At 37.9% G+C, this 27,255-nt stretch overlaps 1 protein-coding gene across 10 annotated transcripts in view; it reads right to left on the bottom strand.

The window, feature by feature from the left end:
* Positions 1-27,255, bottom strand: part of UNC79 (unc-79 homolog, NALCN channel complex subunit) — a 103,124-nt gene that overhangs the window by 52,164 nt on the left and 23,705 nt on the right. For 8 of the 10 annotated variants that reach the window (XR_014693295.1, XM_084519949.1, XM_084519952.1 and 5 more), the window contains exons 11-30: positions 26,477-26,505; positions 25,210-25,439; positions 24,751-24,922; positions 23,470-23,700; positions 21,056-21,246; positions 20,061-20,184; positions 18,968-19,108; positions 17,623-17,844; positions 16,785-17,012; positions 15,948-16,089; positions 15,464-15,543; positions 15,232-15,380; positions 14,549-14,706; positions 13,940-14,121; positions 12,472-12,673; positions 10,732-10,911; positions 9,606-9,671; positions 7,242-7,528; positions 3,465-3,647; positions 2,449-2,611 (exon numbers count right to left, since the gene is read on the bottom strand). Coding sequence is in view for 9 of the 10 variants with exons in the window: in XM_084519949.1 (XP_084376075.1) it covers positions 2,449-2,611; positions 3,465-3,647; positions 7,242-7,528; positions 9,606-9,671; positions 10,732-10,911; positions 12,472-12,673; positions 13,940-14,121; positions 14,549-14,706; positions 15,232-15,380; positions 15,464-15,543; positions 15,948-16,089; positions 16,785-17,012; positions 17,623-17,844; positions 18,968-19,108; positions 20,061-20,184; positions 21,056-21,246; positions 23,470-23,700; positions 24,751-24,922; positions 25,210-25,439; positions 26,477-26,505 (3,360 nt within the window). In the remaining variant the exon portion in view is untranslated. The remainder of the gene's footprint in view (positions 1-2,448; positions 2,612-3,464; positions 3,648-7,241; positions 7,529-9,605; positions 9,672-10,731; positions 10,912-12,471; positions 12,674-13,939; positions 14,122-14,548; positions 14,707-15,231; positions 15,381-15,463; positions 15,544-15,947; positions 16,090-16,784; positions 17,013-17,622; positions 17,845-18,967; positions 19,109-20,060; positions 20,185-21,055; positions 21,247-23,469; positions 23,701-24,750; positions 24,923-25,209; positions 25,440-26,476; positions 26,506-27,255) is intronic. The other 2 variants (XM_084519957.1, XM_084519950.1) reach the window with 1 other exon arrangement.

Here is a 27,255-nt window from a genome sequence, read left to right as displayed (position 1 = left end):
AAAAAAATCCTCATCTATCATGTGTCTAGTGAGGCTTCTCCAAGGAGGTAAGAAACACTACTGGGACAATAAGAAAAATAGAGAACTCAAGAATAAGTTTGCTTTGTTTATTCTGGGAAGCAGACCTGGAGAGAAAATGCTTTTGGAGTTGAGGAATAAGGTAGAGGAAAATAAGTCAAAGAGTTGGAATGGCCAAAATTGAAGACATAAACTAGACATTAATATCTTTAGCTTTCAAACTGATGGAACATTTTTATAGATGTGAAGCTTTGTAACAGCCACTTGGTATCAATTAGTTTTCTTATCCCTTATGCTAAGATGAAAACAGGAAAAAACATCAATCAAAGTTGATAACATGAACATCTACAGGAACTGGGCTTAATAAGTTGGTACATCGCTTTTAAACTCATGTCCTGTGTCTCTCAATTCTTTTTCCCTTTGGCAACAAATGCTTCTTCTTACAGGATATATCAACAGCTCTACAACGGTTTGTACAGATGCCACAATCCCACCACAAACTTCAAACCTTGTTATAATTTTTTTGTTACATAGTGGGAAAACCATCTTCTGCATAGGGATTCTTGTTGCCTGACAATAATATCCTGTTATGTTGGTCATCTAAATACCACCTTTGATGATGATGGCAGTGCACAATGCACCTAGCCAGAATCTCATTAGAAAAGGTTCCAAAACGTTATAGAGTTATGCTGGCTGCTTCTTGCAGGTAGAAGAGGGGTGGGGGGAGAGAGAGAGAAAGACACCTTTTCTACATAATCTTTATTTTTTCTCCAGCATCTCAGTAAAGGAGAATATTCAGCCCTATAATTAAATCAGCATTTATAAAAACAGCCCATTTATGGTCTTTAACCTCTGGGCAACCCAATGCTCTTCACAACAGCTTTGGAAAGCAAGTAAACATTATTCTCCTTTCTTTAAACACTCGGAAACAATGATGAAGTGACACACAAGGCCACCCAAGGAATCAGTGTCAGACACAGGACTGGAACACTGGGTTTTTTCAATGTAACTTGGCACTTACTTTGAACAGGAAAATTGGTATTTAGGCACCTCACTTTGTCCTAGAAATATCTCAAAATCAACCCAGAAACTGACTATGTTTTATAAATGTTACTACTACCCTCAGCATTCTTAAGTCATCCTAATTCAGTTCTACAGCTCTAAAATAAGGCAAAATCACCATTAAGTCCACAGGCCATAAGTTCCGTAAGTTCCACAGGCATTAAGTTCCACAGGGAAGGCCCTCTTGGCCTTCCTCTAGCAATACAAAACGGCCAAGTTAGTAAGAATATGCAATACTTCATTTACATCTATTTTGAAGTTGCTTTAATTTGCTAGAGCTGAGTAATAGGGTGTTCAGGTAAACAAAATTTCATGTCCTTCTTCTCTTGGATATTTTTCAATGAGGTACAAACAGCAAAAGAGGAAAAGGATATGTATGTAAAGACAGAGTATTCCTTATATTCTTCTTCCTCTGGAAGAAGAGTTTGCTGAACACTCAGGAAGACTGCTTGAAAAGGAGGTTGAAAATAGTCAGTGAATAAAAGGCAGCTAGAGATTAGCATCAAAAGAACCCATCAAACTTTGATCAGAAATACTTATCACATAACAAACTTCACAGTTGTAGGGAACTACTCTCAGTGACCTCATGTAACTTCAAGTTCTAACCTTACACCAGCTCACACCATCACAGTATCTCTGCTATAACAAGCAAGAAAAGTACAGTTAACAACCAGATGCAGACTCCAAGGGTTGAACCACTTTTCTCTCTTTAGACACAAGCATCATACATGTCTGCATTGGAGCTACTCAACTTCAGCTCCATTTATTAAGGAGGAAAAAAAAAAGCAACAAAGCTATAGACTGAGTTCATCACTTTAACTTTTAAACTTCTTACTATTTAGTACTAAGCCATGTTATTATTATAAAGCAGCTATCATCCAGAACACAGTATTTTGAACATCTGCTGTGGGATGAGATGAAATGCACTCCAGAAGTGCCTGTTTTTCTGCTAATTGGACAGCTAGCACTTGCATGTCTGTATTTGGTCAGATGAATTGCACTTACCATATCCAAATAGTCAGACTGCAGTGACAGGCTGGTTGCAACGCTTTTATGTGAGCATGACCAGTAAAAATTTTCACTTAAAGGCTAAGCACTACCCAGGCATGGTGACTCAGCTACTCAGCCTAAACTACGCTCCCTTCAAGATAAAAGTTACTCTGCTGTGCTATGCTTAGCCTACAAAGAAACAGTAAGCGTATTTCTTTTATTATAGATGGCTATAGCTGGATACAAAAATTATGCCTTGGCCTTAATTCTGACTACTGTGTCCTAAATTTCAAACAACATATACCCATTTCTACAACATCTGTGAGACTTAATGAATTAAATCAATGACTGTAAGATAAATGAGAGTGTTTAAAGTACCTTTTTCCTTTTCACTGTATCGGCTTATGTTACTGTTGTCACTATACAAAGGACCAGCAGTTGCATGGGGTTTGCAGCTGTGATACTGAGCGTTGAGGGTATTGACTGTGATGTGGATTAGGTGAAGTACAGTCTTGCTGATTTCACAGTCTCTGTAGGGGTACTGTTCAGTGAAAGAGGAAAAACTTCAGCTTAAAACCCAACTTTTCTCCATGGATAAGCATTTAAGCAGTAAAATAGAAAAATGACAAGAATATTGTCAGCTAGATATCCCTTCCCTTTCTTTGATCGCAGATTTCTAAATACATGTTGAGAAGCAGGACTGTTTTCAGCTTTGTGCAGACACTTGAAAAGATTTTCTATTAATAAGATTCAATATATAATTTCCTTGACTTTTATATGATAAAATCAACCATTTATAATAATGCAAAAGGTCTTATCAAAACTTTTCTCCCAACACTGTATTTCAACCTGCATCTTAACATTCATTTCTAGCATCTCTACTTCCTTCTATGCCCTGTAAACCTGCAAGAAATATCAGAAGTATTCACAGCTCCATTTCAGTGTGTAAACACACTATATTTTAACAACAGATCCTAAAAAAAAAAAAAAAAAGCATCACTTAAAGATTACAAGCTATTAAGCTGACCCCTCATTTAAAAGTTAAAATTTGTTTTAAAAAACAGGGTAGGTTACCCTAAATACTATTCATGACCTTTCTAATTAGCACTTAGATCTTCATATAGAATTTTACTCTTTGCATATCCGTTGTTTTTTGTTTGTTGTTTTTTTTTTTCAGGTAACAATGGGAAAGACAATACAGACAGCAGGAGTAACAGGTCTGTAGCACAGATGAAAGCCTAACTATTTCAGGCACTGAAATGAAACACTTAAACATTTAATGCAAATCAGACGTATTCTTTATAGCATTTGCAGTACAGATATTGTTCCCTGTAATTAAATTTCACTCTGAAGGTGGATTTTAAGGCAGATGCCACCTTTTTAAGACCACTTACCTTATAGAGAATAACAAGTAAAGCTTTTAACCACATCTGCCGAATGTGAGGTTTGAGGGACCACAGCGAGCAGCGAGGAGGCTGCTGAAAGTAATGCCTTAGCTGAGGACAAGTGCAGTATTTCAGTACCTGCACCACCAAAGGAAGAAGATGTTTTCCCAGGTTGATGTTATAGTCCATCACCTGAAAAGAACATCAGCACAGGAGTTAGCTCACTAAAATCAACTCCATTGGTAATAGCTTTTGATAAAGCAAAATAAGTAATGTAGTTTAGATATTAGTTAAGTGAAAAGAAATAAATGTTTTTAAGAAAGTCTTACCAGCAATTAAAAAATTCTGCCAGTTTGTCAGGCTCTATTTTTAGCTAGTTAGGTAAAATGAAACAAAACAAGATGCATTCAGAAAGCCTTTCATCTTGCATAGTCTAACTTTTAATGTATATACATATGCATATACATACATACATACATAATGCACATATATACATACATATATTACGCTGGGATAGCTTTATATTGTGGCGCAAGTTGATCACACTTTAACAGACAAAACCATGCTAGACATATATCCCATGTTTAACAGACAAGATGCAATTGTGGGTTATCTGGTGGTGGCAGTTTGTTTTTTCAATTAACGCTGCACTGACAATTTTCGTTATTTTCTCATCAGTCTTGCAATGCTATCTGTTTTTTTTCTTAAACCACATGTTCTGGAATCAGGTAATGAGCCAAGAATTCCATTGTAGCTGTAATGTTATGCAGAAAGTCTAAACATGCAACTCTTTAAGGATGATCCAAGAATAAAGCTGATGAAAAATATCTTGCTATAAATAAAATGTTCGTTGTTTTTAAGTGGGAGTGTTGCTGAAGACAGGTTACTGTTATTACTACTAGCCATAAGCCTTGCCTCCTTCATGAACACTGATGAGCATCATGCTATTTGGTGCCTATCCTACAGGTTTGAATCCTGATGACTAGCTACAGTATAGGCGTATATTCTCACTGCCCTAACACAGTCTTGTGTCTTCTATTGAAAGAGAATTATTAGTTTTGATTATTTTCCTAACAGTCTTTCAACATTAATTATTTTTCTTTAAAGCCGTATGTCCTGGAATCAGCAGCTGAACTGGATCATATCAAGGATCCCTTCTCTCTGGCGCTGACCCAGAATGGCTGATGTCTAGGAAGGTACAACAAAGCAAACTCCAGCACATCCCCTAAGATCTATCACCTTCCTGCAGTTTAAGTGGAGTTGGTGCTTTATCAGGAGCCCTGTATACCTAAACAGACACAAACATCAGTTTCTTCCACATCAACCATTTCCTTCAAGTCTGTATTTATTTATTTTTTTTAGTTGTGCTTTTATTAGAACAAGGGACCTAATTTACAAACACAAAGCTTACCTCTCAAGTTCCCTACTGAACAAGCTGATTAGAGTTTTGTCCCTGTAAGTTGCCTCAAATTTTCCTGCTACATGCATGGACCTAAACAGATGAATTCTACATCTCTATCTATCCTTGTAGGGTTAGCCTGTTGAACAGATGATGTATAATCACCAAATATGGTCCTCTCAGGCTGAGATACAGTTTTATAGCATGGTTAGGAAAAGATCATCCATACAAGGAAGACAGAACCCTGCCTTAACACAGCACGTAATGTAACACAGATGGTCCTAAGCTGAGCAGACATATTTTTTTTAAGATGTCACAGGAAGATGTGGAATAAATGATGTTACAAATGCTGAGCAGACCTCAGCCTGGGAGGCAGAGCCTGGCAAATCATTGTAGGTCCCCGTAAGTGTTGTACTTCCCCACCAGACACGACTGTACAACATTGCCACCATGCGGGACAACGCCGAACTGCCTTCAAACACCAACGTTTTTCCACTTCAACTGCTAGAAATTGTGTGCTTTCAAGGACTCAAAATATTCAGATTTTATGACACAAACAAAAATTTGATTTTTTTCCTTGAATTGGCCATTACAACCTAGTTTTGAATCAAAACTCTTTAACCAGCAAGTTAGTCCAGTCCTACCCTTTGTGGAGCTAATTGTGGAAAGCAAATATATAATAATATTATATATTATATAATAATATTATATATATTTATACAATAAATAATATTTATTTTATTACCCTTACAGCAACTTTCCAATACCTAAAGGGGGCCCACAGACAAGGAGTAACATTTTAAACTAAAAGAGGGGAGGTTTAAATTACATACAAGGAGGAAATTCTTCACTCCGAGAGCGGTTAGGCACTGGCACAAGCTGACCAGGGAAGCTGTGGTTGCCCCATCCCTGGAGGTGTTCAAGGCCAGGCTGGGTGGGGCTTTGGGCAGCCTGGCCTGGTGGGAGGTGTCTGTAATTCTATAACTAGGAGAGAGGGCTGTAACTGAAATGTACCTCTAAGAGTTATTATACTGAGTTTTCATTTTGTAAATGCATCTTCAAATAGTATTTCTCTTGCAGCGAAGATTTTCATCAGAAAGCAGTCCTACAGCTCAGAAAAAAAAAAAAATCCCCTGAAAATACAAGTTAAAGTTTTTATGCCTTAGACATGGAGACAAATCATGGCCTACTTAAGTCCTCATACACGCTCTATTTCACTTCAAGGAAGGCAAGATTCAACTATGAAGCTTTTCAAACAGTGATGGTGAATTTGGCTATCCTGAGACATTTTAAAGGCAAAGGAAGACGAAAGGAAAAGACTGATGACTGTGTTACGTAGTACTTCTTATAATCAGGTCAAATATGGTCACTGAAGTTTGAGTTTCCCAAACTTGGAAAACACACAGAAAAATGTGGAAGATAATGTCCTGTGATCTAAACTGGCACCTCTCAAAACAGTATAATAGGCCTGGAATTCCTTTTACACTCTTTAGCTTAAAACTACAAGTGAAAGATTATTCATTACCAATATATAGTAATGATGCCTCAAGATGAGTGGATCAGAGTACATTGTGATAAGGAGGAAGTGTGGAAGTGATGATTACGCTTCATCACAAATAAAAAGAATATTCTGCAAGTGTGAAATATTTTCCAGCCTAGCATTACAAACTGCTCTATCAGTAAGAATTAAGTCTTAGAAGAGCATTGTGAGGTAAGAAATTACAGTCCTCCTTACTCTGAAGATGGAGACAAGAAGGCACAAGGCAAGAAAGTGCTAATTTAACACAGCTGTACAGGCAGTTCATCATTTCCACTCCCTAAGAAAAAAAAAAAAAGATGAGAACAGAAAGCTCTGGTGCACTCTAAGGAAGGAGGAGAATGAGTCTCCTGCAAAACAAGGAACGTCAAAAAGCTTACAGACCATTCTTGTAAGGTTCCATGTCTTCCTGAATGAAAGGACGGAATGACATGTGAGGAAAGCAAGGCATTTGTAGGCTAGGTAAAGAGAGCAAAGAGGTTTGGAGCAGTCTCCAACTTTTCATACAGTGATAATAATCACACACATACACACAACCCTTATTACAATGCCACCAGTGCAGGAAGTTTAGTGTACCAATAGGGAGCTATAAATAATTCAACCCTTTACTTTTTAACTACAGAGAAAAACTCTACATGAAACACTTGGTTAGACTACAGAGAGCCTTCTAAGAGTAAACAAGAAAGTCCTTGCTCCCAAATTCATTTCACCAACTCAAGATGCATTAAGAAGGTTTAAGCAGGATTACTGCACTCAGCCTTTATTTTGGTACAAAAGCAGCCGTGTTACCACCATTTCAACAACAGGCAAAGAGAAATAGCTGCAAGAGATAGTAAGAGCCTTCACCTACTTGTGCTATCCCAGCAATAAAGGCATTAAAGCAGGTTGAAACACGCATTTTTTGTGGTGCAATCATGAAGCATCCTTCCTGCTGGTCATAACCAAGCAAGACATACAGATGGCGCTTGACTGTGTTAAAAGCTTTAGCACTGCTGATATCCGACTCAGCGCTGCTCTCATCCTTTGCCATGAACTTCATTAGCACAGTAATCAGCTGATGAACAGTCTGGTGATCAATCCCAGCATCCTCTGGCAGTAGGTCCTTTATTGTATTATCATTCTCTGGGGAGGGTTGTCCTATCAGTACAAGAGACAATGGTATCAGACACTGGAAAAGACTGCAAGAAGGATACACAATACATCACAAAGTTCTTCCAGAGCCAGTTGCTCCATTTCTGCCCAAATACACCTGGGTGATGTCACAGGAGAGATGGGCATGCATTTCTGAGGGCACTGTTCCTCTATTGCTTCAGTCTCAACATCACAGTAATATATACTAAGTATACTGAATTACATTTTTCAGCTTTCCCATATTTACCAGAACTGCTTATCTTCCCATTCCAGTGCCCCTCTGACAAGCTGAATATTACCATTCCTTTACTTTCATGTGCATTAAAAGAGAATCAAATTTCATGGTCATCAAATTCTCATCTGGCATAGTTTCCAGTTTTCCTTAGCAAACAGCAGACATTAGACTTCACCAGTTGAGAATGCAGCAAATGGCAAAGGTAGGAAATAGGGAAAATTCTACCCAATAATGATTAAAAAAATGAAAATTCCCCATTTTAACATTGAGTCCATACTTCTCTCAGATAACTTGAGCCAAAACGTAGGCATTATAATGGTTTATGTTTGAGACGCTATGTAATATGTGAAAATTTAGGTGGCTTGTTCCCAGAGAAGAATCTTGAGACTTCATTTATAAACACTGAATGGAAATAATCAAACAGTAGTACTTTGCATTGTTGTCAGGTGAAAGACTAGAAGCTACTTAAAAAGCACAATGAAGCTGACGTGCTGTCACTCTCTGCCCGAGTAGAACAGACTCACTGCACATAACAGTTGCTAATTGGACATGAATTTTCATTTTCAAATTCCAGTATTTTTTAAATGCAGTATTACCTGTTATTTTTCAGACCTGCCTTTGGAGTTACCCTCTTCCATCTCACCCTAGGTTTAAGGCCTTTTCTATTATTAAAGATCGTTAGTGCCTAACAGTTCCTACAATAGCAACTGAAATCATGAAAAGCAGCAGCTATTTCACACTTCATTGTATCAGATTTTTTTGTTAAATCATTCTGAATATGTGCATGGCTAGAGCACAATGAGGAATACTATTCCAACTTGTTCTATTTTAAAAGAGTAATTTAAATTAAATGCCTACATAAATAAAATATATATATGTAATTGTATGATAGTTCTATTATATATGCATTATATGTGAATTTTTTTTAAAATTGGCTAGGGTAACCAAGAACAGATAATACTATTTTGACAGCATCAAAAGCAAGCACATTTTAAAATTAAGTTTTTATTACATCATTAATTTTAGTTTGTTCTGTAAACACTGTTACTATTAATTAACATTGGTCCTAAAATGTATTCAGATGTATTTTCTAATCTGTGGTTAAAAATCTATCTTACAATGAATTATTGTGATAAAGCAAGCTGGTATGAAGCAGAATTACAAAATGATCTATTTGTTTTCATTTAATGGGTAAGTCTTTTCAAGTATTGGAAATAGCCCTTACTTTTGCAATAATTGTTTAAGCTGAAGTTTGTAGGACTGACCGTACAAGTAAGATTAGCTTAAATTCTGATCTTGCATTTGGATTGTGCAAGGATTAGTTTTAGATCTAGAAAAAACAGATGAGCATGAGGACTAGTTCATTTAAGTGGTATGCATAAAATAAATTATTTTCTACCACAGATGTACAGACTATGTTTCGTAGTTGGTTAGGTCCTTAGAAGGATGAGATACGCTCAGTACTGTCATTGCAAAGTGTTAACAAACGTAAGCCAAACCTTCAAAAAAACAACATTAAGATTTCAGAAAGAAATAATAAACAGTGGGCAGGTAGAGAAGGATAGCCTTTTGAGGGTGAGGCACTGACAGCAAAAGCTGGCTGCTTCTGAACAACATCCGCCAGCCCTGAAGTAGTACATACAACTGGGGACAACTTTCAATACAAATCTAGAACAAAACTGCAATTTACACTTTTTGGAACCATGCTGTGCTTGTTTCCAAAAGGGTGTAGATCTTGAAAATAGCTTTCATCTTGCATAAGTTTATCTCATGAGTCAGCTAGAAAGCAAGCACTAGTGTCTTCATTTGCTTTTCCCTTTAAAGCACTCCCCTCCTCTTCACACCCACCTGGTGTTTGCTCTGGTGTTCCGCCAAGTGCTGGAGCAGACTGCTCATGTCTGGTCAAGCTCACAGCTTAAAAGAAAAATAACAAACAAACAAACAAACAAAAAAACAAGAACAGCTCTGTTTAAATAAGCAGCACTCATGACTTAAACTTCAGCATACATTCAGCACTAGCATATTTATGTTCATTTACTCATGCACTGTTGTCAGGCAGTGAGTGTAACCATTTGAAATGTCACTTCTGTACTATATAGATTTTGTGCACCCTGTTGTGTAACTCTAGTTTTCTCCATCATTTGGTTTTGCTGGTGGAAGAGTCATCCCACAGGAGCACCTGTGCAGGACCAGAAGTGGGTCAAAAAGGATTATGTAAGAGTTCCAAAATATGGTGTTGCCTGGTTTGGAGAAAATATATAAACCTTTTAACCTAACAGCCCACTAGTGCCTAGGTTTGAACATTTTATCAGTTCCCATATAGGGGTAGGAGCAATGCAAGAGGTCCAATACGAATATAAGATAACTCCATGCTTGAGAAATTCTCTAAATGACACTGTGTGTAAGCTTTAGTTTTACTCCAAATAATATCTGTACGTTGTTTCATAAAGGCCTATGATTTTTGAGCACCTAGGCCCTCCTATGCAAGCTGGCAGGAAGAATGTGTTGCATGGACACTGTTTCCTTGTTTTCCTGACAAAGGAATTCTGAAGATTCCAAACAGAACATTCGAGAACTTAACAATTCTTTTTAAGATGTGTAAGCACATACTGCATACTAATTTGTTAATTGCAATTATTCATCAGTGTAACCAAGGAATTTTTCTATAAACATTTTATCTATTTTAGACAAAATTACTATTAGCCACAAATAAAAATTAGGATTTATCCACAAACTACTTTTGGAGCATTTTGTCCCAGCATTTTAAACAAACACAGGACAAATGTAACGTTTTGTCTATGTTCCTTGTCAAACACACTAACTTATTATCTGAATACTGCCCAAATCAGTCAAAAACCTAGATTTGCTATCCTGTTTAGATAAATATTTACAATTCCATTGTGTACCTAGCAATAGGATACAAACCTAAGAGAGAAGATAAGGCTTGTCACAAAAATATAAATAGATACTCAACGAATTTTGGTGGTTAAGGTTTCTGGGAGGGAGAGCGCTCTCTTTGACTCCACTGGTCCCTTCACACTGTCCCTCAGGGAACGTACACTCTTCTGACGGTTACGTGCGAAACGAGCCCTCTTGATCTTCCACATTGCTGCATCACTGAGGTTGGCGACATTTGTCCGGACAGCAGTGATAGCTTTGCAAATGCAATTGACCAAGTTAGGATTCATTCCACAGCATGGTGAGGCCCTAATGCTTCCAAGTGCCAAATGCAACTGGGCCCCAGGTCCCACTCAGGTCAAGAAAGCTTCATATGGGCTCAAGGGGTCCATCTGCAAGGAACTCATTTGCATCTTCTCATTCTGAAAACCCCAAAGAGATTAACTGTGTTTAAAAAATAATGGTGTCCCTTCCTTCTGTGAAATTGGACAAAAACAGACTCCTGAACCAAATTGAATTTCAGGCTATGGGAATTTGAGGTGCCCTCTATTTTGAGTACACATCACATTTAGTGCTGATAACTCAAATCCAAATGTGGCCTCCAGTTTTACCTCAAACTGACCTCATGTCCTACCTACACCTATCATCCTGGATCAGTGCCCCCAAAATGCTATGAGGGTGATTATGCGTTTACAGTTGTGTTACGAGGAGTATCTCTGCATGCCTTAATGGAGTCACTAACACTTTTCTATACTTATGTCTAGAGTGCCTTCAAACTGAGTTTTAATAACTGAGTGACTAAAGTCAGTGACCCCATCTCTTGCACCACTTATGCATTTGAAAAGGCAAAGAGAAAGGTTCAAAGTAATCTTGAAAAGTATCTTTTGACCTTACTTCTGCAGCTAGAGGAGCTAGAAACCACTGCTGAGATTCCCTTCTCAGGCCACAGCAGTAGATCCCTGCTTTGTGCCAAGGTACTCACATATGAAGAAGAAAATATGTTTGCAGCTCCACTTCTTATGTGGATGCAGCAGGAGTCCCTAGGCTTTTTTAGGTCTCCATGAAAGCATAGAAGAAGGCACAAGGCTGCTGAGGGAGCGTATGCTGTCCAAACAGCTGTTTCCCACCTCCTCCAAGCAAATCACATGGAAATAGGTCTGCCTCATGGTCCATCACTTGGGTAAGGAAGTTTTCCATTACGCAGCATATTAAACAATCATGCACAAATTATTTTTAGCCCCCTTCCCCCAGCAGTGAATGGAGAGAGACATGGTATCTCATCAAGAAACCAAGTTCAAACAGGATAAACTTTTGCTTTAGTCACTACAGGAATAGCTAACTGAGCACTGGCTCTAAGAATCTGTGCACCTCTTGTGCTGTGCCCCATGTATTTGGTTGTGTTTCAAGGACCATGCAGCTCCTAGGGCTATCTTTGTACATATCATTACAGAACAGGATCAGACATGACCTTTGAGAATAGCAATGCTGATAGCATAAAAGCATCTACAGAAGAACAAGTGGGTTAATGCAGGTTGCAGTTGAGTGATTACAGAACCATACCATGTTTCAACCAAGGTTGGCAACCAAATCCTATTGAGAGTAAAATATGATGCCCAAAGGTGCAATGGAATATGATCTAATCTGCATTCAGGCATTCAAAACGTGCTCACTTTGAGGTACTCTCTTCTGTCCTGCAAGATTACTTAGTTTCAGACAATTTATACAAGGGAGGCCTACATCTCTCTCAGACCCTTGAACGCAGCTGAAATTCCAGAAGCTGATAAAAGGTGATCAGATTGATTTGGACTCTGCTTACTTGTTGGGAAAGGGAATTCTTTGTTGCAGTCCAGATGAAGCTGTGCTTCCAGAGACAAGGTCTCAAAGCGATTCACAAAGAACTCCCAGCTCAAAGCTGGAATATCCGCTTTTAGAAAATGAAGTAGCAAAAGCTTACTAAGAATTGTGGGCCTGTCCTTGACAACTGTGTCAAACTGGAAATCAAGGCAGAGGCAAAGACCCTATAGAGAAAAAAAACAACAACAACACAGTACTGAGATGTGAAGACTATAAACAATTTTTTATAGCAAAGGAGGGTCAAAGTTCTAACTTCACCCCACAATTTTTAAAGGATAAAGATTTAGCTTCTTTTCCCTCTCCTTTAATTCAGGACTAATGCTACTGATATCAAAGGAAAAGGTAAGTAAGGAGATAAACAAATATGATGTTTATAATGGGAAGTTTCCAAGGTTTTGAGGAATATAAAAGTATGAGCAAAAGTTCTGTTCTACTACACATTTGATTTGCAGTATCGAAGTATTCTTTTCATGTATCCCTGTGTGAGAAAAGGCTTACCTTTATGCAACCGTATCAAGCCCTTGATTAGAAGAATAATGAATTGCCAATCCCAAACAGAGAAAAGATTACGTGGTGAAATGTATCAGAAGGAATTTGAGTCATAAAATGCTTCTGTATTTTATCTGCACTAGAATTTTAGGCATACTGTAAAGACTTATGTTTGAAAAGTAAATCCAGACATTAAATATGTAACTGCAGGATGCTGGGACCAGTCTCTGTTCCTCAGTGAACTATACATTTATTTTTCTTAGTTCAAAAGAATTCAAGTTCTCTGGAAACTATTTCGAAAAGATTCTATATGGAATAAAATTAACAAGTATTAACAGCATTTCATAGGCAGCAGCACTAAACTTTTCAAAATACATTTTCATTACATCCTCTAGAGAACTAGAATTGAATTTTATACTATGAGATTTTTTATTTTTTTTCCCTCAAAATCTTATTTGTTTATGTAGGCTTTGATCCATTTTTATATGCACTTTGTTTTAATCATGATAATTTTCATTGGCAAGGCCTCTCACATGCTTAAAATTATATGTCTAAGTAAGTCTTGCAAATATTAAGGCCATGTTTGGTTTTGCTTGAATGTATTTTCTCACTATCAGCTCAACAGGATGTAATGAGAATTGTAAAACCGTTTAGTTTTAAAATGAAAAATGTCAGTACATTTTAAAATTATAAAAACATTTACAGCTTTCTATGATAACAGCTCAAATGTCATAGTAATCCTTCGTAGTCATCAAAGTTGGGGCTCAGGCAGTATCTTTCCCATGTCTATTTTGTGTATATGTCAAATACCAAGACCTGTAAGGCTTGTCTAAAGAGGTATTAGCAGTGACTATGCCACTGTCCACGTGAGCCATTTCAAATGTTGGGTCAAAACTCAAATTCCTGTTTCAATGCATTTTTCCCCTGTATAATGAACCTACCTGTAAAGCTGGCCGCTTTATGGTGTCAAGTAGTAGTCCAGCTCTTGTAGCTACTGCTGGGTTGACATCTTCCACAGCAGTCAGGAAACAGCAGAATGCATGAGCCAAAGAGTACTTCAGTAGGTGGTTTTTTGTCACGGAGTGGATATCCAAAAATCTGCACAACACAGCCACTTTCTCCACTGTAGCAGCCCCCAGAGAAAGAAAATATAAATATTAATTCAGACAATGGCTTCTTTATGCCCTTCATGTCTTAATAATCGTAGATTATTAAAAAATATCTCTAAAATATATATATATAAATTTTATATAAAAAATATATAAAAATATCTCTCCTAGAAATATGCACATCTTAGAAAGTAGCAACAAAGAACAGCTGGGAGGTGTTATTGTGAGTTTGGTCTTGCTCTGATTATCCAGAATGCATTATAGTCTCCTCTATTCTATTGCATTTTTGTGCCATAGTTTTGCATCCAACTACCTCCCAAACTCCCCAAACCAGCAAAAAGATGTAATCACCCGTTACAAGTTTCATCAATTACAGCAGAGAAAGCTATAGCTCTTCAGTGAAGCAACAAGCACTAAATAGCATATGTTTCTCAGGCTTACCTGCTTCAAACCTCATCTTCCAATCTTTGCTGTTAAAATTGCTGTTTATGATTGTCCAGAAAATGTCGGCTCCATGGGGAAGTGAAAGTGCATGAAGAAGTAGTGGGACTGCCAGAGAAGAAAGCTGAGAGAATTCAGACTTCACAACTCCCCATAAGCTGGAAAGACCAAACACAGCAAGTACGCTTATAAAAGCACTCCCTTGACATACTTTCTTCTAAAAGCCCATACTGTATTGTTAGAGGGAATGCACTTTTTGTGAAAATCTCTATAAGCCATCCTGAGCCTTAATGAGAATACTGCAGAGTTGCTGTTAGGTGAATAGAGCCACTTGGAAATCTTCAAATGCAACAGTTTTTCTTGAAAATCCAGGTTCAAATATTGCTAACATTGAAACATTTTAGATTTAACAAGATTTTGCTTAATTCAAGGCACAACAGCCATGAAACATAATCTGTGCTATAAATCAGCATTTTCAACATGACCAAGTTCAGCACACGAGCCGTGTCAACCACCTTGACATCATGAGTGACATACATTCACAAATCACTATGATATCCACGCTTCTTTATGACCTTCTGTTAGTTTTCCCTACTAAACCTGCAAATTCTTTAATGTCACAAATGAATGTATAGTTGGGGAATCAAAAAAGTATGAAGACAAAACTTGTGATAAAAACCTACCTTGCAATCAGCATGTGATCTTGAATATAGGCAAGAAATTGTGGATGGTCCTTTCTTGCTATGTACAGGCATTCCCCATGAAGACAAAGAATCTTCAGACAATTCAGCATGTTAAAAAGAATGTCTGGTTCTTCAAATCTTGACATTTCCTGTGTAAGCAAGATGCACTACTCTCAACACAGTGAAACTGCTTAACTGAAAATTCAAACTAAACAAACGTCATTAATTTTACCTGCAGTATTGTGTATATGAGCTTCAAGGTAACTGGAAGTTGCTGATAACAAAATTTTCTTTCTGTGTCATTCTTTATTGCTGTTAAAAAAGTAAGTTACATAAATTGGTGACAAATTCCCTTCATTTGTTAATTCAAAGTGAAACTAGAGAATGTGAAAGTAATCAGAGGTAAATTAATTCTTGCTATCAGTAACACTGATGTCAGTTGAGTTACAACTGCACAGAATTTGGCATCTAATGTTTTGCTACTTTATATGTCCACAAAGCCACGATTTCTTCTAACACTTTTTGAGACTCAGTCACACTTGCAGCCAACATTATACAGCCCTCCTATTGATAAGTTGAATTAAATGCATGAGAAAAAAAAAGTGACTATGCATTGTTGGACCTGAAAAAATGCTTCAAAACCTTGTATTCTATACAAGTGAAATGTTTCATTTAAAGCCTCACTTAAATACTCTGTCTTCTCACCCTGAACCTACCAGCATTTTCTGTGGTCTCTGTGTGATTTCCTGGGTTTTCTCCATGTTTTGGTGCTGATTTGTCATCTTCTTCTCCTTCAGTTCCTATAATAAACTCAGGTCTAGTATACAGAAGACTATCCTCAAGGTTATCTGTGGGCTCCTTTAAGAACATAGTAAGTTAAATTCATTTACTGATGTTTTCTGTATACATTAAGCCATATCCTCTTGTTTAATATTTAGTGTGGATAAGCTGAGCCCAAATGACACACTGTCCAGTTTCCATGTACACTCATGCATTCAAATCACCTGCATATCTAAAATTCTGCATCAGCAAATGGATTGACAATAAGACTGTGTTTCAAACATGGATTTATATGATAGCACTTAACAGCTATTGTATATGCATATTGGAGCTGAGGGGCATCCAATCACACTGGTTTCACTTAACCTGTCCTCCTTTCTCAGCATTTTCAACAGTCAACCATCAACTAAGATTTTTTAAGTTGCCCACTTGACATCTGATTCTCTCAAAGTCATTAATCATTTGAAGATACCCATTCTTAGGTTTTAAAAGATGAAAAGCACTACGTATTAACATTTCACATTTTATTTAAGATGGTATCATAGGAGTGTACTTCCAAAGCAGACAATGGTGACAGGGAGAAGAATTCATACTGGATGAATATTGCCATCTTCCCTGTGTTCTTTAAATCAATTCAAACCCAGGAGATTTTAAATTCAATGCCATTTTTGCTTTAACCTCCAAGCTCTTCCATGCCATCACAATGCAATGAGCACGATGAAGTAGAGGAGTTATGTGCCAGTAACAGAGGTTCTTTTTCTTGCTGTACTTACCACAAGTCTGATTTCCTCTTTTGGAGCAAGCTGTTCCAGCAGCTCAAAACCCAGCTGGTAACACAGAATGCTGGACTGACACAGACCACATTCAACTGCTTTTTCATCTTTCTGACAGCTGTGAGAACCACCCCAAGGTGCCTGGAATACATTGTTTATGATGGATATTATATCTTTTGAAATGCTGTTCTCTAAGCCCAAAGTGACACCATCATCCTGGAGTTCCATCTGAAAGGGAGTGAAAAGAATAAGGACTTATTATTTATTTAAAAAAATAGAGCGCAGTCCTGCCTATTCCTACATTTGTTCCAGTGAATTGCATTACTGGGATGAGAACTGAGATAAACTGCAACTCACAATTTTAAATTGCCACTGGTGTTCAGGACAAAGCTTGAACAGCTGGAGTAAGATTTTGAAGGTAATTAGACAATTTCAAGCATAAGCAAATTAACATTACCTGGAGACAGTTATCCAAAACACTTGGGCTTAGATTCACAATGTATAACTTTACCTATCCAAAAATTATGCATCTAATCTAAGGCCATCAACAAGCCCCTGCTTCTAGTCTGTAGCAATAACTGTATCTCCAAGGAGAAGTTCATTTCATTGATATGAGCCACCTAACATGATGTGGAGGTATCTACCTTCTCTTCACTGACCATGAACCCACAACTCATGTATGGGTAAAGCCACATGAAAGCTGCAGAAAGGTTTCAATGCCTTGTACTTCATGCCACTCCCTCAGCATAAAGGGACTCAATACAGGACCAAAGGAGAGACAAAAGTGACTGCAGAACTTCACTGTCCCTCAGCATGGATGTTTTTCTTCTGCAAGTACCTGCTTCAGGATGAGATCAAACATCAGAATGAAGCAATTAAGATTCATTTCATCATCCTCACAGTCTAAGTCAATTGTCTTTCCACTGGGATGTCCAAAGTTCTTGAAGGGACTGTGAAAAGGACTACGTATTGGACTCCGAAATGGGCTCTGGAAAGGACTTGGGAAAGGACTCAGCATGTTGTTCTGAACTCTGCGCCCAGGGTCAGAAGCAACGCTTACCTGAAGACATATAAAATAAACATGTCCAAATGAATGTTAGGCATTTAAGCAATCTAATCCTATACAAGACTGGTAAATGTCAAGAACTTTGAAAACCTTATCATTTCCTTTGGTAGCTTTTTTTTTCTTTTTTTTTTGAATCTATATATGTCCCTTAGTGCCATTAAATGATAAAATATGGTATAAGTACAATAATCATATTCTGCACAGATGTATGTATTCTCTTAGGTTAAATGGCTGTCATTCATTACCTTATTTCCACTAAGAAGGAATTTTACCATCATAAACAGAACAGAAAATTGGTGCAGACAGTAAAGCGGTCATGAAGTTACAACAATCTTCCCCATGATCCAGACATACCAACTTCAATAGCAGGAAGCTAATAAATGTGGATGCCTTGCAGTACTCGCAGCAGTATAACTAAGACTACACCAAGGATACAGGTAGCTGGAAATGAACTAGATATAACAATAGCAAGACATGCACTTCTGCACAGATTTACATTCAACCACCATACAGACCACCTACAACACCATCAGAACCTTCAGTTATTCCAAGGAGATAAACAGTTAAGTAACTCAAAGTCTATTTTTAGGCCAGCTATGCTCTGGAATACCAGATAGTAAGATTGTCCTTTTTTCCTTTTTTTTTTTTTTTTTTTTTTTTTTTGCTTAGTCTGGAAGTGGTTACAGGCTAGTTGTACTCTCTGCTGAGCTACATCAGAGTTTAGAAGGACTACAAGAAAAGAATCATCAATCGTCTAGATGCTGTAGGTCGTAGGTCCTTAAATCTAAAGAGCTGACCTTTGAGCACCCTTTCTGCTGTCCCTCACGCATTCTGTAGGAGATGTTTGCAAACATTTTCTTCCAGACAGACAAGTTTCCTTGGCATCAATTTTTGCATCTCTTGGAGGGGGAAAAAAATGCAGGGAAACAGAAGTAAGTTCTGGTCTGTCATCCTCCCAAAACATCCCTAGGCCCACCAAATTTGTACCTCAATACAAAAATTCACTCTAACTGTTGGTTAAAAATAAATAAATAAATAAATAAAACTTTTTAATTCTTCACATGCATTCGGTTAGGAAAATTGTTCAAAGCAAAAGAATAAGAAGGATAAATGTTACCCTCCGAGCTGCAAGATTTCCCGCCAGTTCACTGGCTCTGGATTTTCTTTGATTTGCTAACTCTTTTACAGAATTCACTCCGTCAGAAAACATGCTGATTAGTAACTGAAGAGGAACAACAATGTCAAGTTCAGATAACACCTGAGGAAAGACAATAAGTTAAAAAAAAAAAGCATGAGTTTCGAGATTGATAAAAATATCAGCTACTTTATAAGCATATTTATCACATCATATTGAGTTCAGCAAGTTTCATGCATTTAATTTTGGGATTTGTTCATGTGAGCTGAGACCTTAGGTTTCTCTTCAAATCAGGGCAAAAGAGAAGTGGCAAAACATTGCATTTTCAAAATATTTGTTGGCATGATGCTTGGTGCACATTGCGAACAGTTTTATGCACAAACACATAGGTATGTGAAACTGTTCCACAAAAAAGTTTATGTGAAGCAAAAATATTACAAATACTTGTATGAATAACTATCTTCATTATTACCTAAAATAGGATTCCTGTAATTATTCTAAGAATCCAGCCAGAATGGTAGCCTACAGACGTCAATATATTGACAAGATAGGTTATCTGCAAATCACAGTGGTAATATGAATGAATAATGAAGATTATCGGTATTATTCTGAGGTGCCGTGGAAAATTTTATAGCCTTTTGAATTGACTGTCCCCAAAGCTGACATGATTTTTCTTGTAGTATTTGAATACGAATATTGGGTGAATGCCAGTGAATATTGACAAATAGGCAAATAGACCATGAGACTGCCAGAGAAGCAGAAAGTGTGGTGGGTACAGTGATAGTCTGATCCAGTTCTTCAGATGTGGCAATGACTACAGCTGCTTCTACAGTTTGGAATTATTTTGGAATTTACAGACCAAATTCTGTGGAGACTAAGGAGTTCTGCTGACAGAAAGTCAGAGATAACTGAATGGCCCTAAAGACACAACCAAAGGGAAAATAATTCCCAGGACCTGTCTACCAACCACCTTACTCAAGGGGCAGAAAGATTCCATAATCCCTGGTAAGTGGCTTCTTTCTTCCTCTCAAAATCATAAATCAATCAGCATGACTTGTCAAGAGAGTACACTTACATGCAGCCAAAGCAACGCTTGCTCTTGCACAGAGGATGGATACCCTGTGAATCGACAACTAATGAAGCCAAACATCTCCTCCATGGAGAAAGGAAGAGGGCAAAGTTCAATGTCAAACATTTTGCTGAAAAGGAGAACAAAACAAAGCATCACTGAATTACTACAACATACACACTGTAAACTATGAAAACAGAAAAATAATAGAAAGGCAATCTCATAACCAGCACTGATGACACTTCTGGTGTTTTATTTGCATCCTCATTCTCCAGGGGAGTTGCACTAGGTCGATGATACCACCTGTCCTGATTGACTATTATCACCCTGAATTTATTGATACACCTTCAGAATTTGTACTACATCTCATCTGCCCAGTTACACTTGATTTCAAAATCCAATGTATGGGAAAATTTTCATCTTACCACTCCATCCCTATTCCTTATTCACACTAAACACATTTTCATCAGTCCCTACAAATGCAAAATTACAGGCAGTTTCAGAGCCTTTTACGCAGTACAAAGCAATGCAAAGCTGGATTGTGAAAGGTATACACCAAACATGAAATTATGACTCCAGCAGTCACCACCCCTATTCTGGTATTTTCTTTGCTCAATGGGGGAAAATAGTAGTTAAATCAATAAAAATCAACTCTCTTTCAGTGCTAGTTCTACTAATCCCCAATGTATCTCCTCAACAGCTGGCCAGAAAGAGAAAAATGCTTCCTTCATCATGCTACAGGAAGCCATGGAAAGCGTGCCTTGTTCAGAGCAAAGAAGCTGATTCAAGAATATCAGCATCAATAAAAGGAAACTTTCCCAAAGCTGAACTGCTCTAGTCTAAATATAATTCATGCAAAATTCAGCAGCATTCACTTGCCTATTGCACACCAGAGAGCAGGCTGAATGGCATTTTTATTCTTTGTCAACATTTTATTGCACTAATACCCTCAAAAATCAACATAAATAATTATAAAGTGGTTTCTACAAATACCTACATACCTTAACACTTCCCGGAATTCTTTCAGTTGATTATCAGGCACTTCTGTCCTTATAGCTTCCAGCCACTCTGGCATAATACATTCCCACACCGGCTGGTTTATTACATTGTACGGAATCAGGCAAAGGATTCGATTCAGCCCTTCTTTTAATTGGGTCACAGCACTACACGATTTGTCCCAGTATCCACCAACCTGTGGGCATTTCCAGGAATGATACTGATGAGCAATATTTCTAATCCCTATAACTGGTCCAGCACCAATTTGCTCAGCATATTGCAGCCCAGAAATCATGAAGGATGATTATCAGCACCTGCCAGCCTGAATTGAGAATACGGCCATGGGGATTACATTGTTTTTTTCCTCTCTAGTTTCACCCACAACCTAAGAAGCACTGTCCAAGATTTAGATGAAGTATGCTTACTTCCAGGCCATGACACAAAACAACCCCCAATTGTTTACAATTCTCAGTGAAGGACAGATTTGTTTGGTCAAACTTACACCTTAAAGTATTTGCTCTGGGCCACTAGAGTGCTGGATCTTTTTTTTTTTTTTCTTTTTGAAAGTTTAGTCCTTTTGTGTTTTGTTTTTTTTTGTTTGTTATTATTTCTTTGAGGGAAGGTCCTGAGTGAAGGAAGCCAAAAAATATACTTCTGAGTACATAAATAACTAGTCTACAGAGACTAATTATTCTAACTGACCTCAGCTCACATCTGCTGTTCCTTACTAATGGCTCTAGAGATGCCTGCTGTTTTGGCAGCAACTACTGGTAATCTCAGCCAACAAACTATTTTTTCTCCATTCATCACAGCTAATTTCATGGCTGTTTGTCTTCATGTTCTAGTGAACCTTTGCAAATCTGGCAAGTTGTCAGTCTAGTCTTCAGCACTGCAGTGGGGGGTAATAAAACTTTTAAAAGGGCTGGATCCAAGACAAGAAAAAGGTCCACAATAGACTACAGCATGAGGTTCAGCCCTTTCTCTCCTTAGTCTCAAACTCAAGATCTGCTTTCTTCAATTCTAACACCAGTGCATCCATTCACCTTTCAAATTCCTTCAGCTGTCCTCCAATCTTCCCACACAGACAAGGTCTATCTTCAGAGAGGTGGTTCAGAGTAAGACTTACACATATGCTGGTCTGCACTTGCACAGCAAATCCCATTTACAAGGTCATGAAAAATCTATGGATGCACGCTTCATCCCTGATAATATTATGTATCACACCAAGTCTTTATGGCTCTTCCTATACTAGCCACTGAATTATATGAAATAAAACAAATGTCCAAAATGTATCCAAAGAGGGGAAATGAAGCTGGTGAAGGGTCTAGAGAACAAGTCTTAGGAGAAGCAGTCTCAAGTTGCACCAGAGAAGATTTAGGTTGAGTATTAGAAAACTTTTCTTCACTGAAAGGGCTGTGAGGCATTGGAACAGGCTGCCCAGGGAAGTGGTTGAGCCATCATCCCTGGAGGTATTCAAAAGACATGGAGATGAGGTGCTTAGGGACAGGATTTAGTGGTAGACTTGGCAATCCTAGGTTAATGGTTGGACTTGATTATCTTGGAGGTCTCCTCCAACCTAAAGGATTCTGTGATTGGCCATTTAACATAAGAAGGTCATGAAATGAAAGTTGTCTCTGAATTCTGCAAAAGCACATCTATAGCTGGCAGCAATAAATGTGGAAAAGTCTTACACATCTCACAAAGTTCCTATTTTCATCCTGATATCTAGTTTTCTATAGCAGAATATTCATGCATGCCTTCAGTATCCAAGTTAAGTGGTAAGTTCTGTTTCACAATTAAAGGAGATGGTAAGAAAGACTTTTTCTAGGAGTGATTCCAGCAGGAGTCTCACTTAGGCACCCTGAATGACCTTCCAGGTAAGTCTCCTTCCTTCCATCAGCAGTAAGGCATACTACGGCGGACTAGTCTCTTAACTGAAATTTGTTATCCAAAGCTACAGGTTATCAGTATGCTCAAAATTCCCTTCAGTTACAACCATGTGATTTCATGAATCTTACTTCACAGCTGCAGAGATGAAGTATGCAAAGAACAGAGAAACATATTAGTAAAGCAGACTAGTAAAGGACAGGCGCATACCTAGAAGCTGGCATGTGAAACCTGTTTCTCAAGAGAAATTTTTATGCTTTGGCAGCATAATGGAGATGTACAGCTATTGAAAAAGCACAGTATCTTTCAATCCCCAAAATATTTTTCCACTCTGTCTTCATATTACTGTAAATAATCCCCCACCTCTGGCACAGTAAAACCAGAAAAGCTATAAGAGAAAAAATTCCTGAACTCCACTGCTCCTTTACCAATATTTCTTTTGCCTTGAGAGGGTTGGGGAAGAAATAGACTTACTCTATTTTACATTAATGTCTATGGCAAATAAATTAACCTTCAGATAAATTACCCTCACCCTGGCAAACTCCATTGGTTTAGGAAGGAGGCACATAACCATGACATCAAAGCGAACATCACAAACCGTCTTCAACCACTTAGTAACAAACTGGGGTTTCAGTTTTTCAACCAGGCTACCAACTTCATCATCCATCATGTAAGCTGTAGAGTGAAACCACTGGAATACCATGCTAACCAGCCTTGCTAAACTCTCTGTGGGTGTATTCTCACTGGGAGTGCAAAGGCTCACCTGTAAGACAGAAACACAAATCTAGATTTAAAGGTGGGAAACTTGAAATGCTTGTCTACTATATTTTGCATATTTTCAGAGATACATGGATGCAGATTACATAGACAGCAAGTGAGCTGATCAGTTTTAAGTAGAGCTTGGCACAGGATAATTGAAAAAACATTTCCATAACCAGAAAATAGCAATAAGAAGAAAAAATTAAGCATTGAATTTCTTTGTTTCTCAGTTTCAACACTAAAAATTTAAATACAGAATGCTGCAACAAACTGAAACATTCTGGTTTAAGCTTTGAAATTACTTTTAAAAGTTCATCTAATGTCCAGTAAAATATATGATACAAACACACATACAAAATGTAGAAATTGTAAAGATAAACCAAATGAAAGGTTTCAAAAAATCTGAAAGAGGATGTTTACTTGGTATAAGCGATCTTTGCTTTACAAAAGGGTTATATATTTGTCCTCATTTAGGGCAGGAATATGAGCTTTAAGACCTCAAAAATTCTCACAGAATGATTAACAGTAGTCTTCTCTCTGTCTCCTAACTTACTTTTTTCTGGAACAGTATCTTTACTGTAAACCTGTCCCAAAGCTGAGACCAAGTTTGTACATGAATTCACAGACCAACCACATTGCTAAACCCATAATGATCTACTGATGAGCTTTTACTACCATCTAGAGACGAGAAACTTTCAAGTCAGGTTCTGCACTGAATCCAAAAAAGAAAAAAGGAAAGGGGATTGCCTCTTAGGGTTAAAATAATGGCATTCAGCAGAGAACATTCAGCAAATGACATTCAGAAGACAGAGAGATAATAAAAAGCTGAAGAGGGTGAGTAGCTATTATACACTCAATAGAGGATTCAGAAGGTCCATCCAAACCAGTTCTGTAATCTCCAAGTCCGAGAGTATCACAGAACTCCGTTTTTCCTACAAATCAGAAAAGTATCCAACTAAAATTCAGACAATGGGGGGAAAAAAAAAGAAAAAGAAAAAAAAAAAGACAGAGATAACATCCAGGCTTCAGAAATAGAAGAAAAATATTTTCTTACCAAGAACCAGATTCCAAACTGGCTTAGGAGGCGTTGGTCATGTTTGTCATCATCTTTATTATCAAAGTCTGTGTTGTCCAGGGAGTGATGGGAAGAAGAGAGGCCCATCTGCCTCCTGCGGTTGAGCTCATACTCCCTCTGCTCAGCATGGAACTCTGCTTCTTTCAGCAAGCTACAAAACAAGTTTGTGGTCAGTGAATACAGCCTTTCTGCACTGGATACAGGTATCTAATCAAGGATAATTATAGATGAAGACATCTGACGTCAACATTTTCCTGAGAACAGTAATAAAGTAAGATTAGATTGAAGGCTGAACACTTCCATGAGGACAACACTCCCAGATGATTGGTGCTCTGCTTACAGCAGCAGGAGTTCTGCACCCTGGCACTATGCAGACAATATTTAGATAAAAACCCAATCCTGCTTTACATTTTTATGCTGAATAACCAATAACATTACCTGATGACAGCTTCTACAGTACACACAAGCTCCTCTGCCCCACACTCCCGTGTATTGATTGGGGGTGGTGAGGTCTGGTAAAGGTGGGTTTCTGCTGCTGCCCCAACTTCACTGCTGTGATGATTTGAATGGCATCTTTTGCAATAGCGCACTGGCCTGTTGCCATGGCGGCCACAGCATCCTGCTGAGAAGCACGTAACAACAGCTCTTCTGACATGGGAACTACAGTTCTGCAAAATAGAGAGATTTTATTAGGACACAAGTATCAGGCAGTGGAAATGAAAGCAGTGATGAGAGTCTGCAGTGAGGAACTGGCTCAAGTGCTGGCTCTTTCCAAATTCACTACGCATAAGCACAAATGTGTAAGAATCCTGAACCAAGTGTCACTGAGCTTCCAAGAGGAGCTCAGCCCTTAATGATGGGCCTGGACTTAAATGTCACGATTGCTCTTCTTCAGGAACAGGCCAAACCAAAAGTTAAGTCATCAACCTCTATTTTCTGGCTTGGAGCAACCTTTAAATTTTACAGTAGATCTCTTAACCTCTGCTTGTAATGTCTCTAAGTTTCATATGGCAACTGACAGATCCTTAGGAGTATAATCAATGTTGACACATCAGTTTACTCTACGTAAGAATCTGGCTTATCATAAGTAACTGTCCAAACCTCTGAAATATGCTCTACCTTCACTTTTGCCCTCTGGTAATCTGGCCCAACATAAAAACTTTCTTTACCACACCACATCTCCAATATATTATATGCTGTAATCCTCATTATTAAACTGTTATTAAATCATAGTAGCTGGTATGTTTTGCAAGCAGATTCTTTTTGTCAGCAGTCTTTTTACAGCATTGAAGACTTTCAGTCCATATATTTAAAACTATTTACTATTTACAATAGGAGTTTTGTCCAACTTTGGATTAACCCGGGACTTCAGAAAGACAAGAACATATAAAACACTTAGATTTAAAATTCATCTTGTGCTGTATCTTCCTCAGAAGCAGACTTAGAATCACAACTCAGCTCAACTGCATAATTAGATTGCCTTACTAATTATGACTTCAATAAAAACCTTCAACTCCAATCAAATATCAGTAGTTCAAACAAAAAGAAGTCTTGCTGCTAAATCATTCCCATCCACCAACAAATGCATACATGGATAAATTGTGAAAATTTGGAATGGTACAAAAAAGAATGCACCACACAGGAATGGAATGACATTACACACAACATCAAATCATGCCCCATCACACAAATGACTTTATCTTACCTTCTTCTGACATATAGCAGAAATTTCAGCTGTAAGGGGAAGGCATACAAAACATCAACACAGAATGACGATCCTTCTGTTTTACTATGGCAACCATGGCAAAATGGAATTGCTGCAAGGAAGTCGCTGAGGCTAAACTTGTGCTTCCAGATATAACTGAAAACTCTAAATCTTTTGTATTGCATGAGGTATGATACTGTATACTTGGGCTTACTAGCTATTTCTGCACTGAAATGAAAGAACAGCCTTGGTAAATTAAGTGTGGTGTGCTGTGCATCCCATCCACCTTGCTCATGCTTCTGCCTCATAGACAGACTTGTAACAGTACTTCTGTTGGTATGCTAATGTGATTGGCATACTGTGAGAGACATGGGTCAGATGTGCCTACACTGACTGTGAAAGCTGGCAGGAAGAAAGATTAGTGCATTTAGACTCACAATGTAGATGTAGCCACCATGTCTGTGGCCCCTAACTCCACAGAGAAATGTTTTCAGATTCAACCTGTAGTCAGTACCTACACAGTCGTTTGCCCCAGCAATATCCGATTCAGTAAATGTAGGTGGCTGAGTACTTCCCTTAAATAAATTAAACATTCTGTAATCTGGATTATGTTACAAGTGTAAAGAGATGGCAAGAAAAATCTCCACTGCCTAAAACTTTTCAGTTTGCAGAACAGAGAGGGAGGGGAGTGTCTTTGTTCTGCCCTTGAAAACTGCAATTTAGAGAATATGTGACTCTCCTTTAAGCCCAGGAAATTCTACTTAGTCTGTCAACAAGTT

The sequence above is a fragment of the Aythya ferina genome, assembly GCF_964211825.1.
Source record: "Aythya ferina genome assembly, chromosome: 5".
Taxonomy (NCBI): Eukaryota; Metazoa; Chordata; class Aves; order Anseriformes; family Anatidae; genus Aythya; species Aythya ferina.
This window is presented reverse-complemented; position numbering and strand designations above follow the sequence as displayed.